The 16554-nt window shown below is 44.1% G+C and overlaps 1 protein-coding gene across 1 annotated transcript in view; it reads left to right on the forward strand.

The window, feature by feature from the left end:
* Positions 1-16554, forward strand: part of LOC139420349 (transient receptor potential cation channel, subfamily C, member 1) — a 45789-nt gene that overhangs the window by 1411 nt on the left and 27824 nt on the right. Inside the window, exons 2-6 of the mRNA XM_071170347.1 lie at positions 1206-1354; positions 2575-2676; positions 2859-3061; positions 10751-10882; positions 14593-14788. Coding sequence (XP_071026448.1) covers positions 1206-1354; positions 2575-2676; positions 2859-3061; positions 10751-10882; positions 14593-14788 — 782 coding nt within the window. The remainder of the gene's footprint in view (positions 1-1205; positions 1355-2574; positions 2677-2858; positions 3062-10750; positions 10883-14592; positions 14789-16554) is intronic.

The following is a 16554-nucleotide window of genomic DNA, read 5'->3' on the forward strand; positions in this document are numbered from 1 at the left end:
TATGTGAAGCTATATGCTCTTGTGTAGAGCTATGTGAAGCTATATGCTCTTGTGTAGCTATGTGGAGCTTTGCTCTCGTGTAGAGCTATGTGGAGCTATATGCTCTTGTGTAGAGCTATGTGAAGCTATATGCTCTTGTGTAGAGCTATGTGAAGCTATATGCTCTTGTGTAGAGCTATGTGAAGCTATATGCTCTTGTGTAGAGCTATGTGAAGCTATATGCTCTTGTGTAGAGCTATGTGAAGCTATATGCTCTTGTGTAGAGCTATGTGAAGCTATATGCTCTTGTGTAGAGCTATGTGAAGCTATATGCTCTTGTGTAGAGCTATGTGAAGCTATATGCTCTTGTGTAGAGCTATGTGAAGCTATATGCTCTTGTGTAGCTATGTGGAGCTTTGCTCTCGTGTAGAGCTATGTGGAGCTATATGCTCTTGTGTAGAGCTATGTGGAGCTATGCTCTTATGTAAGCTTTGTCATGCTTTTGCTAGCCTGTGACAAAGACTATATATTTACTGCATTCTGTTTTCTGTTATCCAGGCCAAGTTGAACACACACACACACACACACACACATACACACACACACACACACACACACACACACACACACACACACACAGAGATATCAAACACATGTACATAATTCCCATGAGAGTAGGGGTATAAAGACAAATCATTTCCATGTGTCAGAAGCAAGAAGCTATGATAGTCGTAACAGTATCCCAATGAAATGAGAGAGTATTTGAAATCAATGACAAGTGAAGCTGAGGTGGATGTTTTTATAGGGGCCAGCAGGTTGTCCCAGAGAGTCTCACCATATAAAGCCAGTATAAACATGGCTCAACAGACTATCTTTGTCCTTTGATGGCGATTGTTATTGTTACATTAAGCTGGGAGTGTAGGGTGCTGGAGTGTTGGAGTGGAGCCTACTCTCTGTGTGCAGAGTGTATTCTGCGTCTCTCTCTGTGCATCTGCGTCCCACTCTCTTTCTGTGTGTGTGTATGTGTGTGTGTGCGTGGGTGCACCCATGTGTGTGTGTGCATTCGTGTGTCTCTCTGTGTTCTTTTCTTTCTTTGTGTGCGTGTGTGTGTTTTTCTTCTTCTTCTGTGTGTGCATTTTTGTGTGTGTGTTTCTGTGTGTGCGTATGAGTGCGTGTGCATTTTTATTTGTGTGTGTGTGTTGTGCTCTAATGTCACACTGTTCCAGGTGACTACTACATGGTGAAGAGACTGCTGGAGGAGAAGACAGAGCTCAATATCAACTGTGTAGACGTGCTGGGGAGAGACGCTGTCACCATCTCTATAGAGAACCAAAACCTGGACATCCTTAAGCTTCTGCTGGAGCACGGCTGCCAGGTAACACACACACACACACACACACACACACACACACACACACACACACACACACACACACACACACACACACACACACACACACACACACACAGAGCAAGATGATTCACACAATGTGGCCTCTGGCCCTGCGCTGTTGACTATTTTACTATAACTATCTAACTATCCTGACTCTATTCTCTGTTGTTGTGTCTGTGTTTGGTCCAGGCTCTCTCTCTCTCTAACCCGGTCCTGATGTTGTGTTTGGTCCAGGCTCTCTCTCTCTCTAACCTGGTCCTGTTGTTGTGTTTGGTCCAGGCTCTCTCTCTCTCTCTCTCTCTCTCTCTCTCTCTCTAACCCGGTCCTGTTGTTGTGTTTGGTCCAGGTTCTCTCTCTCTCTCTCTCTCTCTAACCTGGTCCTGTTGTTGTGTTTGGTCCAGGCTCTCTCTCTCTCTCTCTCTCTCTCTAACCCGATCCTGTTGTTGTGTTTGGTCCAGGCTCTCTCTCTCTCCCTCTCTCTCTCTCTCTCTAACCTGGTCCTGTTGTTGTGTTTGGTCCAGGCTCTCTCTCTCTCTCTCTAACCCGGTCCTGTTGTTGTGTTTGGCCCAGGCTCTTTCTCTTTCTTTCTCTCTCTCTCTCTCTCTCTCTCTCTCTCTCTCTCTCTAACCCGGTCCTGTTGTTGTGTTTGGTCCAGGCTCTCTCTCTCTCTCTCTAACCCGGTCCTGTTGTTGTGTTTGGTCCAGGCTCTCTCTCTCTAACCTGGTCCTGTTGTTGTGTTTGGTCCAGGCTCTTTCTCTCTCTCTCCCTCTCTCTCTCTCTCTCTCTCTCTCTCTCTCTCTCTCTCTCTCTCTAACCTGGTCCTGTTGTTGTGTTTGGTCCAGGCTCTCTCTCTCTCTCTCTCTCTCTCTCTCTCTAACCTGGTCCTGTTGTTGTGTTTGGTCCAGGCTCTCTCTCTCTCTCTCTCTCTCTCTCTCTCTCTCTCTCTCTCTCTCTCTCTCTCTCTCTAACCCGGTCCTGTTGTTGTGTTTGGTCCAGTCTCTCTCTCTCTCTAACCTGGTCCTGTTGTTGTGTTTGGTCCAGGCTCTCTCTCTCTCTCTCTCTCTCTCTCTCTCTCTCTCTCTCTCTCTCTCTCTCTCTCTCTCTCTCTCTCTCTCTCTCTCTCTAACCTGGTCCTGTTGTTGTGTTTGGTCCAGGCTCTCTCTCTCTAACCCGGTGCTGTTGTTGTGTCTGTGTTGTCCTAGGCAACAGATGCTCTGTTAGTGGCCATTGACTCGGAGGTGGTGGGAGCTGTGGACATCCTCCTCAACCATCACCCCAGGAGGTCGTCTAAGCCCTCCATCGCTGTTAGTCTCTTCTCTTCTCCACCATTGTAATATTTATGATAATAAATGGATTATTACCTGCCACAGCCAAGTGACTCTCCTGACCCTGTATTTTAGAGCAAAACGTACATTACATCATCAGGACAACTGAATGCTTTTAGAGGGTTAAAGACTCCTTTCCTCTCTCTCTCTCTCTCTGTCAGAAACTGATGCAGCGCATCCAGAACCCAGAGTACTCCACTACCATGGACGTGGCTCCAGTGATCCTGGCGGCCCATAGGAACAACTATGAGATACTGACCATGTTGCTGAAGCAGGATATCTCCCTGCCCAGGCCTCACGCTGTGGGCTGCGAGTGTACTCTCTGTAATGCCAAGAACAAGAAGGACAGCCTACGGCACTCCAGGTAAGATCCTGTAGAACACACACACACACACACACACACACACACACACACACACACACTCACACACACACACACACACACAGACACACACACACACACACAGACACAGACACACACTCTCTCTCTCTCTCTCTCTCTTTCTCTGGGAAGGATAGAATAACCAAGTAAGTATTCACTACTCCTATCCACAGCGAACCACTAAGGGGGACCACTAAGGGGGAGGCGCTGTGTCTGCCATGTGACCATGGATGTGTTCGAGAGTGTGTGTGTAGGAACACACCTCTTTGTAAAACTAATAACGTTTTCCTGGGCTACCTTCAAAGGACACTTGTTTGGACGTTTTGTCCTTGCTCTGGTATTCTGGAACCTGGAAAATAGAAGGAAATCCACGTATGGCGTCAAGAAGGTGTCTGTTCGCTAAAGGTTATTGTAAGGTGCTGACCTGTTGACAGTGGTAGAGCGTTTGGGAGACAACCCCATCATACATCATCTCCCTTTTCTGGGTTGACTGGTTGCATCTGAAATGGCGCCCTATTCTCTATGCAGTGCACTACTTTTGACCAGGGCCCATAGGACTCCCCTATATAGTAGTGCACTATATAGGGAACAGGGTGCCATTTAGGCAGGGTTAGCCTCTAGTTGCACAGGTGACATGTTGGTAGAAATGAGGTAAAACGGATTTCAGTTTCCCTGCAATAAAATCCCCGGCCACTGGAAGGTCCTTCCCCAAAGATTATCCAACTTTAATAAACACTGTAAAACGCTCCCTGAAACACTTCAGCGAGCAGGCCTTTCTAATCGACCTGGCCGGGGTATCCTGGAAGGATATTGACCTCATCCCGTCAGTAGAGGATGCCTGGATATTTTAAAAAAATGCCTTCCTAACCATCTTAAATAAACATGCCCCATTCAAGAAATTTAGAACCAGGAACAGATATAGCCCTTGGTTCTCCCCAGACCTGACTGCCCTTAACCAACACAAAAACATCCTATGGCGTTCTGCATTAGCATCGAACAGCCCCCGTGATATGCAGCTGTTCAGGGAAGCTAGAAACCATTATACACAGGCAGTTAGAAAAGCCAAGGCTAGCTTTTTCAAGCAGAAATTTGCTTCTTGCAACACTAACTCAAAAAAGTTCTGGGACACTGTAAAGTCCATGGAGAATAAGAACACCTCCTCCCAGCTGCCCACTGCACTGAAGATAGGAAACACTGTCACCACTGATAAATCCACCATAATTGAAAATTTCAATAAGCATTTTTCTACTGCTGGCCATGCTTTCCACCTGGCTACTCCTACCCCTGTCAACAGCACTGCACCCCCAACAGCAACTCGCCCAAGCCTTCCCCATTTCTCCTTCTCCCAAATCCATTCAGCTGATGTTCTGAAAGAGCTGCAAAATCTGGACCCCTACAAATCAGCCGGGCTAGACAATCTGGACCCTTTCTTTCTAAAATTATCTGCCGAAATTGTTGCCACCCCTATTACTAGCCTGTTCAACCTCTCTTTCGCGTCGTCTGAGATTCCCAAAGATTGGAAAGCAGCTGCGGTCATCCCCCTCTTCAAAGGGGGGGACACTCTTGACCCAAACTGCTACAGACCTATATCTATCCTACCATGCCTTTCTAAGGTCTTCGAAAGCCAAGTCAACAAACAGATTACCGACCATTTTGAATCTCACCATACCTTCTCTGCTATGCAATCTGGTTTCAGAGCTGGTCATGGGTGCACCTCAGCCACGCTCAAGGTCCTAAACGATATCTTAACCGCCATCGATAAGAAACATTACTGTGCAGCCGTATTCATTGATCTGGCCAAGGCTTTCGACTCTGTCAATCACCACATCCTCATCGGCAGACTCAACAGCCTTGGTTTCTCAAATGATTGCCTCGCCTGGTTCACCAACTACTTCTCTGATAGAGTTCAGTGTGTCAAATCGGAGGGTCTGTTGTCCGGACCTCTGGCAGTCTTTATGGAGGTGCCACAGGGTTCAATTCTTGGACCGACTCTCTTCTCTGTATACATCAATGAGGTCGCTCTTGCTGCTGGTGAGTCTCTGATCCACCTCTACGCAGACGACACCATTCTGTATACTTCCGGCCCTTCTTTGGACACTGTGTTAACAACCCTCCAGGCAAGCTTCAATGCCATACAACTCTCCTTCCGTGGCCTCCAATTGCTCTTAAATACAAGTAAAACTAAATGCATGCTCTTCAACCGATCGCTACCTGCACCTACCCGCCTGTCCAACATCACTACTCTGGACGGCTCTGACTTAGAATACGTGGACAACTACAAATACTTAGGTGTCTGGTTAGACTGTAAACTCTCCTTCCAGACCCATATCAAACATCTCCAATCCAAAGTTAAATCTAGAATTGGCTTCCTATTTCGCAACAAAGCATCCTTCACTCATGCTGCCAAACATACCCTTGTAAAACTGACCATCCTACCAATCCTCGACTTTGGCGATGTAATTTACAAAATAGCCTCCAATACCCTACTCAACAAATTGGATGCAGTCTATCACAGTGCAATCCGTTTTGTCACCAAAGCCCCATATACTACCCACCATTGCGACCTGTACGCTCTCGTTGGCTGGCCCTCGCTTCATACTCGTCGCCAAACCCACTGGCTCCATGTCATCTACAAGACCCTGCTAGGTAAAGTCCCCCCTTATCTCAGCTCGCTGGTCACCATAGCATCTCCCACCTGTAGCACACGCTCCAGCAGGTATATCTCTCTAGTCACCCCCAAAACCAATTCTTTCTTTGGCCGCCTCTCTTTCCAGTTCTCTGCTGCCAATGACTGGAACGAACTACAAAAATCTCTGAAACTGGAAACACTTATCTCCCTCACTAGCTTTAAGCACCAACTGTCAGAGCAGCTCACAGATTACTGCACCTGTACATAGCCCACCTATAATTTAGCCCTATCAACTACCTCTTTCCCAACTGTATTTCATTTATTTATTTATTTTGCTCCTTTGCACCCCATTATTTTTATTTCTACTTTGCACATTCTTCCATTGCAAAACTACCATTCCAGTGTTTTACTTGCTATATTGTATTTACCTTGCCACCAAGGCCTTTTTTGCCTTTACCTCCCTTCTCACCTCATTTGCTCACATTGTATATAGACTTGTTTATACTTTATTATTGACTGTATGTTTGTTTTACTCCATGTGTAACTCTGTGTTGTTGTATCTGTCGAACTGCTTTGCTTTATCTTGGCCAGGTCGCAATTGTAAATTAGAACTTGTTCTCAACTTGCCTACCTGGTTAAATAAAGGTAAATAAATAAATAAATAAATAAATAAATAAGGTCTACAGCAGTGGTGTAGCCTAAGGGCAATACGGATATCATGTATTATTGATATCTAGGCTACAATGGTGTGAATCACACTGCTGCTCTCTCATTCAGCTATTTGCACCTTACGGATTGTGGATGTTGGGAATGTGGACGGCTGTTCACAGATGTACACAGATTGTACAAAACATGAGTAACACCTTCCAAATATTGAGTTTCAACAACCTCTTGCCCTCCTAACAGTCTCAATTCATCGGGGCATGAACTTTACAAGGAGTCAAAAGCAATCCACTGGGATGCTGGATCATGTTGACTCCAATGCTTCCCACAGTTGTTTCAAGTTGACTGGATGTCCTTTGGGTGGTGGACCATTCTTGATACACACAGGAAACTGTTGAGCGTGAAAAACCCAGCAGCATTGCAGTTCTTGACACACTCAAACCGTTGCTCCTGGCATCTACTACCATACCATGTTCAAAGGCACTTAAATACAGTATTTTGTCTTGCCGATTCACCCTCTGAATGGCACACATACACAATCCATGTCTCAATTGTCTCAAGGCTTAAAAATGCTTTAACCTGTCTCCTCCCCTTCACCTACACGGATTAAAGTGGATTTAAGTGATATCAATAAGGGATCATAGCTTTCACCTGGATTCACCTGGTCAGTCTGTGTCATGGAAAGACCAGGTGTTCTTAATGTTTTGTACACTCAGTGTATGTGTATTTTCACCCAATATTAGTTGAATTGAAGTTTTAGATGCCTATCAATCGTTGTTTTTGCGAACGGGGGTGTATCCATTAAGGAAACCGTTTACTGTTGAAGAACCAAACAGAAGAAAACAGATCAAAATGTGAGTTTATTTTGGACAAGTTCAGGTAGGTCTCACCCCTTTTCATTCCGTTCACTTACGTTTAAGAAATGTTTTGCAACAGAATCGGCGTAATGAATGTGCCCCTTTGGACAGCCAGAATAAAATGCGCTCTTGCAACAGCCGCATAGTGCGGATCCCAGCCTATGGAATAAAAGTTCCTCCCTTCTAAACTTGTGCTCCATACTGTCAAAAACTAGTTTAATTTAAGAAGAGCACGAGTGGAGCTTTTATTCCTCAATCAAGTACTGATTGAAAATAAATGCCATAGGCCTAACAGACACATGCTCAAACTCGCAGACTTTTGATAGACTTAGACTGCTGCAAATGATCAAGATATCAAAGTGTCACCAACAAAAATGTAAACAGTAGGTCTCTATAGCAAATGCAGGATATGGCATATATCTTTCAAATGCAAAAACCTCTGTATTCAAGGCACTGTATTCAAAGAGCAGCGTTTATTTTTCACCTCAAATCAATGAGCCCAATCACTCCTCCAGGACAACAAAATCATAAACAACAAGGTAGGATAATTAGTCCTTACTTTTAGGGTTACGCTCAGGTTAAACCATTTGGCTTATCTATATTTCCATATTTCCATGTCCTTCTTTTGAAGATTAAATTAATTGGAATGACTGGAAATCTGACAGATTGTTTATTTTAATTTTAATACAACCTAATCATAGTATTATCTGTAGTAGAAAGCAATGGGTTAGAAGAAGCCTACATAACCACACCTTAAAGTAAAATGCAACGTCCATTTATGGCCAACTATGTCAACTCTAACATTGATTTATCCTGCAATGGATGTTGTTCAAATTGGTAATATGCATTTTTGTCTTCTTCTAATGCCTTTTAAACAGGTTGACACTTATTGGGATGAGTCTTGTCCTTGATTCATAACTGAGAAGTTTCCTCTAGATGGGCCAGCTGCAGAGTCAAAATTGCAAATATTGTAAAAATGTATGAAGACAAAATGTTGCTTTTTGGTCTTAATTTAAGGAAGGGTAAGGCATTATGGGTTGGCAGTGTGGTTAATGTTAGAGTTAAGGTTATGTTTAAAACTCTGCAGAGCTGCCTTTAGAACAAGATTCATTATGAAAAATGCAACTTTGTGCCTCTTAAGGGGAAAATAATCTAGAAGTAACTGAAAGTAATCCGATTAAATTACTGAGTTTGGGTAATCCAAAAGTTACAGTGCCTTGCGAAAGTATTCGGCCCCCTTGAACTTTGCGACCTTTTGCCACATTTCAGGCTTCAAACACACACAAGATATAAAACTGTACTTTTTGTGAAGAATCAACAACAAGTGGGACACAATCATGAAGTGGAACGACATTTATTGGATATTTCAAACTTTTTTAACAAATCAAAAACTGAAAAATTGGGCGTGCAAAATTATTCAGCCCCTTTACTTTCAGTGCAGCAAACTCTCTCCAGAAGTTCAGTGAGGATCTCTGAATGATCCAATGTTGACCTAAATGACTAATGATGATAAATACAATCCACCTGTGTGTAATCAAGTCTCCGTATAAATGCACCTGCACTGTGATAGTGTCAGAGGTCCGTTAAAAGCGCAGAGAGCATCATGAAGAACAAGGAACACACCAGGCAGGTCCCAGATACTGTTGTGAAGAAGTTTAAAGCTGAATTTGGATACAAAAAGATTTCCCAAGCTTTAAACATCCCAAGGAGCACTGTGCAAGCGATAATATTGAAATGGAAGGAGTATCAGACCACTGCAAATCTACCAAGACCTGGCCGTCCCTCTAAACTTTCAGCTCATACAAGGAGAAGACTGATCAGAGATGCAGCCAAGAGGCCCATGATCACTCTGGATGAACTGCAGAGATCTACAGCTGAGGTGGGAGACTCTGTCCATAGGACAACAATCAGTCGTATATTGCACAAATCTGGCCTTTATGGAAGAGTGGCAAGAAGAAAGCCATTTCTTAAAGATATCCATAAAAAGTGTAGGTTAAAGTTTGCCACAAGCCACCTGGGAGACACACCAAACTTGGAAGAAGGTGCTCTGGTCAGATGAAACCAAAATTGAACTTTTTGGCAACAATGCAAAACGTTATGTTTGGCGTAAAAGCAACACACCATCCCCACTGTCAAACATGGTGGTGGCAGCATCATGGTTTGGGCCTGCTTTTCTTCAGCAGGGACAGGGAAGATGGTTAAAATTGATGGGAAGATGGATGGAGCCAAATACAGGACCATTCTGGAAGAAAACCTGATGGAGTCTGCAAAAGACCTGAGACTGGGACGGAGATTTGTCTTCCAACAAGACAATGATCCAAAACATAAAGCAAAATCTGCAATGGAATGGTTCAAAAATAAACATATCCAGGTGTTAGAATGGCCAAGTCAAAGTCCAGACCTGAATCCAATCGAGAATCTGTGGAAAGAACTGAAAACTGCTGTTCACAAATGCTCTCCATCCAACCTCACTGAGCTCGAGCTGTTTTGCAAGGAGGAATGGGAAAAAATGTCAGTCTCTCGATGTGCAAAACTGATAGAGACATACCCCAAGCGACTTACAGCTGTAATCGCAGCAAAAGGTGGCGCTACAAAGTATTAACTTAAGGGGGCTGAATAATTTTGCACGCCCAATTTTTCAGTTTTTGATTTGTTAAAAAAGTTTGAAATATCCAATAAATGTCGTTCCACTTCATGATTGTGTCCCACAAAAAAATACAGTTTTATATCTTTATGTTTGAAGCCTGAAATGTGGCAAAAGGTCGCAAAGTTCAAGGGGGCCGAATACTTTCGCAAGGCACTGTATGTTACTGATTACACTTTTGGACAGGTAACTAGTAACTGTAATGGACTGCATTTAGAAAGTAACCTACCCAACCCTCCATTTTGGACACAATGACTGACTCCACTGACCAGAGCTGGATGACTTGTCTTGTCTTGTCTTTCACAGACATTAGGAAAAACTTAACACTCTTATCTTTGAAGCAATAGGACCATTTCTGGGTTTCTGTTTAGAAGTATTAGCAGGAATCAATGCGATGTTCTGCTTGGTGTTTATATTCTAACTGTGTGACAGAGGCCTCCCACACAGCCCACTGTGAATCAGCACACAGATCACAACAGCATGTCGATGGGAATACATTTTAAATAGATACAGAACAAGGAACAAGAAGGAGTTTTAAATAGGTACAGAACAAGGAACAAGAAGTCAAATGATGTAAACTTTTAGAAACAACTTTGTGACTCTCTTGTCTTCTCTCTCTCTTTCTTTCTCTCTCTCTCTTTCTTTCTCTCTCTCTCTCTCTCTCTCTCTCTCTCTCTCTCTCTCTCTCTCTCCCTCTATCTCCCCCTCCCTCCCTCCCTCCACCTACTCTTCCTTCCCTCTTGCTTTCTTTCTCCCTTTCTCCTTCCTTTCTCCTTTTCTTCATCCCCTTCCTACCTCCTTCTCCCACAACTCTCTCCCTCCTTACCTCAACCTCCTCTCACTCTCCTCCCTCCCTGGCTCCCCTACGAACCCCCCAGGTTTCGTCTGGACATCTACAGGTGCCTGGCCAGCCCGTCTTTGATTATGCTGACTGAGGAGGACCCCATCCTCAGGGCCTTTGAGCTGAGTGCAGACCTCAGGGAGCTCAGCCTGGTCGAGGTGGAGTTCAGGTACGCCACACACACACAGACACACACAAACATCAGGTGAGTTCAGGTACGCCACAGTCACACACACACAAACATCAGGTGAGTTCAGGTACGCCACACACACACACACAAACATCAGGTGACTTCAGGTACACCACAGACACACACACACAAACATCAGGTAAGTTCAGGTACGCCACGCACACACACAAACATCAGGTGAGTTCAGGTACGCCACACACACACACAAACATCAGGTGAGTTCAGGTACGCCACACACACAAACATCAGGTGAGTTCAGGTACGCCACACACACACACACACAGACACACACAAACATCAGGTGAGTTCAGGTACGTCACACACACACACACAGACACACACAAACATCAGGTGAGTTCAGGTGAGAGCTTCTAGCAGGACACTCAAAGGCAGGGATCATCAACTTAAAATAATATATATATATATATATATATCCGATTAAGATATTATATATTAAATATTATATATATACATATATATATATATATATATATCTCTTAATCGGATGGTCGGGGGCCGCAAGAAGCCAAAACAGATAATATTAGATTTCAAACCTTCCTCACATTTGTATACAAACACATGCAAGTCTCTCTATTATGCGTGAGAATACATTGGAACAGATTTCCTTGTGTTTTTTACAGTCTTTTATGTCTAACAATGAAGATTGGGGGGTTGACAGTTAGGGAACCATTCTCAATGGCTTCCACCCATCAGGGGTGTAAAGTACTTAAGTAAAAATACTTTAAAGTAAGTACTAATTAAGTAGTTTGGATGGTATCTGTACTCTACTATTTATATTTTTGACATCATTGACTTTGTAAATGATGTTGGAGTGTGTCCCGGGCTACCAGTAAATAAAAAATAAATATGTGCCGTCTGGTTTGCTTAAGATAAGGAATTTGAAATGATTTATTTACTTTTGATACTTCAGTATATTTAAAACCAAACACCTTTAGACTTTTACTGAAGTAGTATATTACTGGGTGAGTATGATAATTGTGTACTTTTTCCACCACTGCCTTCTATAGCCTTCTATAAGGGCTTGCTGTGTTTCTGTCCTATGACTGGTTTATGGTTGCATAGCTACTAGTTTCTCAATTAATTGAAGCTAAAAGACTGACCGGTGTTACTGATTGGACTATCCTGGCTAAATAAATTCAATGGAATGATTTTACTTAAAGCTGGAATACGTAAAGGGGGAAACAGCGCCACTGTTCACACGAGCACCTGTGTTATTGTTTTTGTTTTGTTAATGAAACGGAGGAGAGGAGCATCCAGTATTGTGCTAAAAAAAAGTCACACCTGCAATGACGTCAGAGGGAAAAAACTGTATTTGTTGTTTGCAGTAACTTCTTTGTTTTTGTAATATCCCAAACGGACATAGGAGATGCGCAGCTACGGATTTCAGCTTTAAGCCGTTTTACTCATTCTGTGTGTCTTTTCTTCCTCTTCATCATCGTCAAATAAAATAAAATAAAATCTATTTCTTACATCAGCTGATATATCAAAGTGCTGTACCGAAACCCAGCCTTAAACCCAAACATCAAGCAATGCAGGTGTAGAAGCACGGTGGCTAGGAAAAACCTAGAGAGAGGAACCAGGCTATAAGGGTGGCCGGTCCTCTTCTGGCTGTGCCGGGTGGAGATTATAACAGAACATGGCCAAGATGTTCAAATGTTCCTAAATGACCAGCATGGTCAAATAATAATAATCACAGTAGTTGTCGAGGGTGCAGCAAGTCAGCACCTCAGGAGTAAATGTCAGTTGGCTTTTCATAGCCGATCATTAAGAGTATCTCTACCACTCCTGCTGTCTCTAGAGAGTTGAAAACAGCAGGTCTGGGACAAGTAGGACGTCCGGTGAACAGGTTAGGATTCCATAGCCGCGTGCAGAACAGTTGAAACGGGAGCAGCAGCACGGACAGGTGGACTGGGGACAGCAAGGAGTCATCATGCCAGGTAGTCCTGAGGCATGGTCCTAGGGCTCAGGTCCCCCGAGAGAAAGAGAGAAAGAGAGAATTAGAGAGAGCATACTTAAATTCACACAGGACACCGGATAAGACAGGATAAATACTCCAGATATAACAGACTGACCCTAGACCCCCGACACATAAACTACTGCAGCATGAATACTGGAGGCTGAGACAAGAGGGGTCGGGAGACACTGTGGCCCCGTCCGACGATACCCCCAGACAGGGCCATACAGGCAGGATATAACCCCACCCACTTTGCCAAGCATAGCCCCCACACCACCAACTTAACATCCTGAGACAAGGCCTAGTATAGCCCACAAAGATCTACGCCACGGCACAACCCAAGGGGGGGCGCCAACCCAGACAGGAAGATCACGTCAGTGACTCAACCCACTCATGTGACGCACCCCTCCTAGGGACGGCATGGAAGAACACCAGTAAGCCAGTGACTCAGCCGCTGTAATAGGGTTAGAGGCAGAGAATCCCAGTGTAGAGAGGGGAACCGGCCAGGCAGAGACAGCAAGGGCGGTTCATTGCTCCAGTGCCTTTCCGTTCACCTTCACACTCCTGGGCCAGACACTCAATCATAGGACCTACTGAAGAGATGAGTCTTCAATAAAGACATCAAAGTTGAGACAGAGTCTGCGTCTCTCACATGGGTAGGCAGACCATTCCAGAGAAATAGAGCTCTCATGTACAGCTGTGTGTCATCTGCATAGCAGTGAAAGTTAACATTATGTTTCCGAATGACATCACCAGGAGGTAAAATATATAGTGAAAACAACAGTGGTCCTAAAACGGAACCTTGAGGAACACTGAAATTTACAGTTGATTTGTCAGAGGATAAACCATCCACAGAGACAAACTGATATCTTTCCAACAGATAAGATCTAAACCAGGCCAGAACCTGTCCATGTAGACCAATTTAGGTTTCCATTCTCTCCAAAAGAATGTGGTAATCGATGGTATCAAAAGCAGCACTAAGGTCTAGGAGCAATGAGGACAGATGCAGAGCCTCGGTCTGACGCCATTTAAAAGTCATTTACCACCTTCACAAGTGCAGTCTCAGTGCTATGATGGGGTCTAAAACCAGACTGAAGCATTTTGTATTGTTTGTCTTCGGGAAGGTAGTGAGTTGCTACGCAACAGCTTTTTCAAAACATTTTGAGAGGAATGGGAGATTCGATATAGACCGATAGTTTTTTATATTTTCTGGGTCAAGGTTTGTCTTTTTCAAGAGAGGCTTTATTACTGCCACCTTTAGTGAGTTTGGTACACATCCGGTGGATAGAGAGCCATTTATTATGTTCAACATAGGAGGGCCAAGCACAGGAAGCAGCTCTTTCAGTAGTTTAGTTGGAACTACTGAAAGAGCTGCTATGTCTTCCTCCTCTTCTCTAATCTCCTCCTCCCTTCTCCTTCCCACTCCTCATCCCCTCCTCCCTCTCCTCACCTCTCCTCCTCCTCTTCCTTCTCTCCTCTTCCCCTCTCCTCTTCCCGCTTTCCTCTTTCCCCTCTCCTCTTGCCCTTCTCCTCTCCTCTTCCCCCTCTCCTCTCCCCTCTCCCCTCTTCCACCTCTGCTCTCCTCTTCCCCCTCTTCTCCCTCTCCTCTTCCCCCTCTCCCCTCCTCTTCCCCCTCTCCCCTCCTCTTCTCCCTCTGCTCTCCTCTTCCCCCTCTTCTCCCTCTCCTCTTCTCCTCTCCTCTTCATGATTCCAGGAATGACTATGAGGAGCTGGCTAAGCAGTGTAAGATGTTTGCTAAGGATCTCCTGGCCCAGGCACGTAACTCCAGAGAACTGGAGGTGATCCTCAACCACATGGCCAATGAAGACACAGTGGACAAGAGAGGCCTGATGGAGGAACGCATGAACCTCAGCCGACTCAAACTAGCTATCAAGTACAACCAGAAAGAGGTGAGACTCAAAATCACTGGCCATCAAGTACCAGTATGTTCCAGTAATATATCTAAAGTTTTCCAGAAATCCTTCCTTGGAGGATTCCCAAACATGGGAATTTTGCAACCCTAGGTATTTTGTAAAGATTTGTACTAAATACAATGCTCTTAGTTGTAGAGATGTTCAGGACCAGTTTATTACTGGCCACACATTCCAAAACAGACTGCAACTCTTTCTTAAGGGTTTCAATGACTTCATTAGCTGTGGTTGTTGATGTGTACACATGCTTTACATGGATAGACATGCTTTGTTTAATGCCAGTGGCAGGTCATTGGTAAAAATAGAAAAGAGTAGAGGATGTAGAGAGCTGCCCTGCGGTACACCACACTTTACATGTTTGACATTAGGGAAGCTTCCATTAAAGAAAACCCTTTGAGTTCTATTAAATAGATAGCTCTGAATCCACGATATGGCACATATATTTTTTCAAGAACAGGTTATGGTCAATAATATCAAAGGCTGCACTGAAATCTAACAGTATAGCTCCCACAATCTTCTTATTACCAATTTCATTACACCAATCATCAGTCATTTGTGTCAGTGCAGTACATGTTGAGTGCCCTTCTCTATAAGCATGCTGAAAGTCTGTGGTTTGTTTTGTTGACAGAGAAATAGCAAACACAATTTTTTCCAACAGTGTTAAGAGCTGGCAGCAAGCTTATTGGTCTGCTGTTAGAACCAGCAAAGGCCGATTTCCCACTTTTGGGTAGTGGAATTACTTTGGCTTCCCTCCAAGCCTGAGGACAAAGACTTTCCTCTAGGCTCAGATTAAAAATATGACAGATAGGAGTGGCTATAGAGTCAGCTACCATCCTCAGTAGCTTTCCATCAAGTTGTCAGTGCCAGGAGGCTTGTCATTATTGATCGATTACAATAATTTTTCCAACTCTGCCACACTAACTTTACAAAATTCAAATGTACAATGCTTTTCTTTCATTATTAGTTTTTTATGCATGAGTACGATGGCTCGTTGTTGGCATTTCCTGTATTGTGATCACTACATCCAATGGGTACGGATACAGCTTTAGAACAAAGTTCTACAGTATTAGTAAAAATGTGATCGACGTGGCTGAGTGGTGCAGTGGTCTAAGGCACTGCATCGCAGTTGCTAGCTGTGCCGCTAGTGATCCTGGTTCGAGTCCAGACTCTGTCACAGCCGGCCGCGACCGGGAGACCCATGGGGCGGTGCACAATTGGCCCAGCGTTGTGTGGGTTAGGGGAGGGTTTGGCCGGCAGGGATGTTCTTGTTCCATTGCGCTTTAGCGACTCCTGTGGTGGGCCGGGTGCAATGCACGCTGACACGTTCGCCAAGTGTACACAGTGGTGCGGCTGGCTTCCGGGTTAAACGGGCATTGTGTCAAGAAGCAGTGTGGCTTGGTTGGGTCGTGTTTAGGAGGATGCATGGCTCGCCACCTTATCCTCTCCCAAGTTCGTACGGGAGTTGCAGCAATGAGACAAGACTTCAACTACCAATTAAAATAAATAAATGTGATCGATATATTACAGTGGGGCAAAAAAGTATTTAGTCAGCCACCAATTGTGCAAGTTCTCCCACTTAAAAATATGAGAGAGGCCTGGAATTTTCATCATAGGTACACTTCAACTATGACAGACAAAATTAGATTTTTTTTCTCCAGAAAATCACATTGTAGGATTTTTAATGAATTTATTTGCAAATTATGGTGGAAAATAAGTATTTGGTCAATAACAAAAGTTTATCTCAA

The sequence above is a fragment of the Oncorhynchus clarkii genome, chromosome 11 (assembly GCF_045791955.1).
Source record: "Oncorhynchus clarkii lewisi isolate Uvic-CL-2024 chromosome 11, UVic_Ocla_1.0, whole genome shotgun sequence".
In the NCBI taxonomy this organism is placed as follows: domain Eukaryota; kingdom Metazoa; phylum Chordata; class Actinopteri; order Salmoniformes; family Salmonidae; genus Oncorhynchus; species Oncorhynchus clarkii.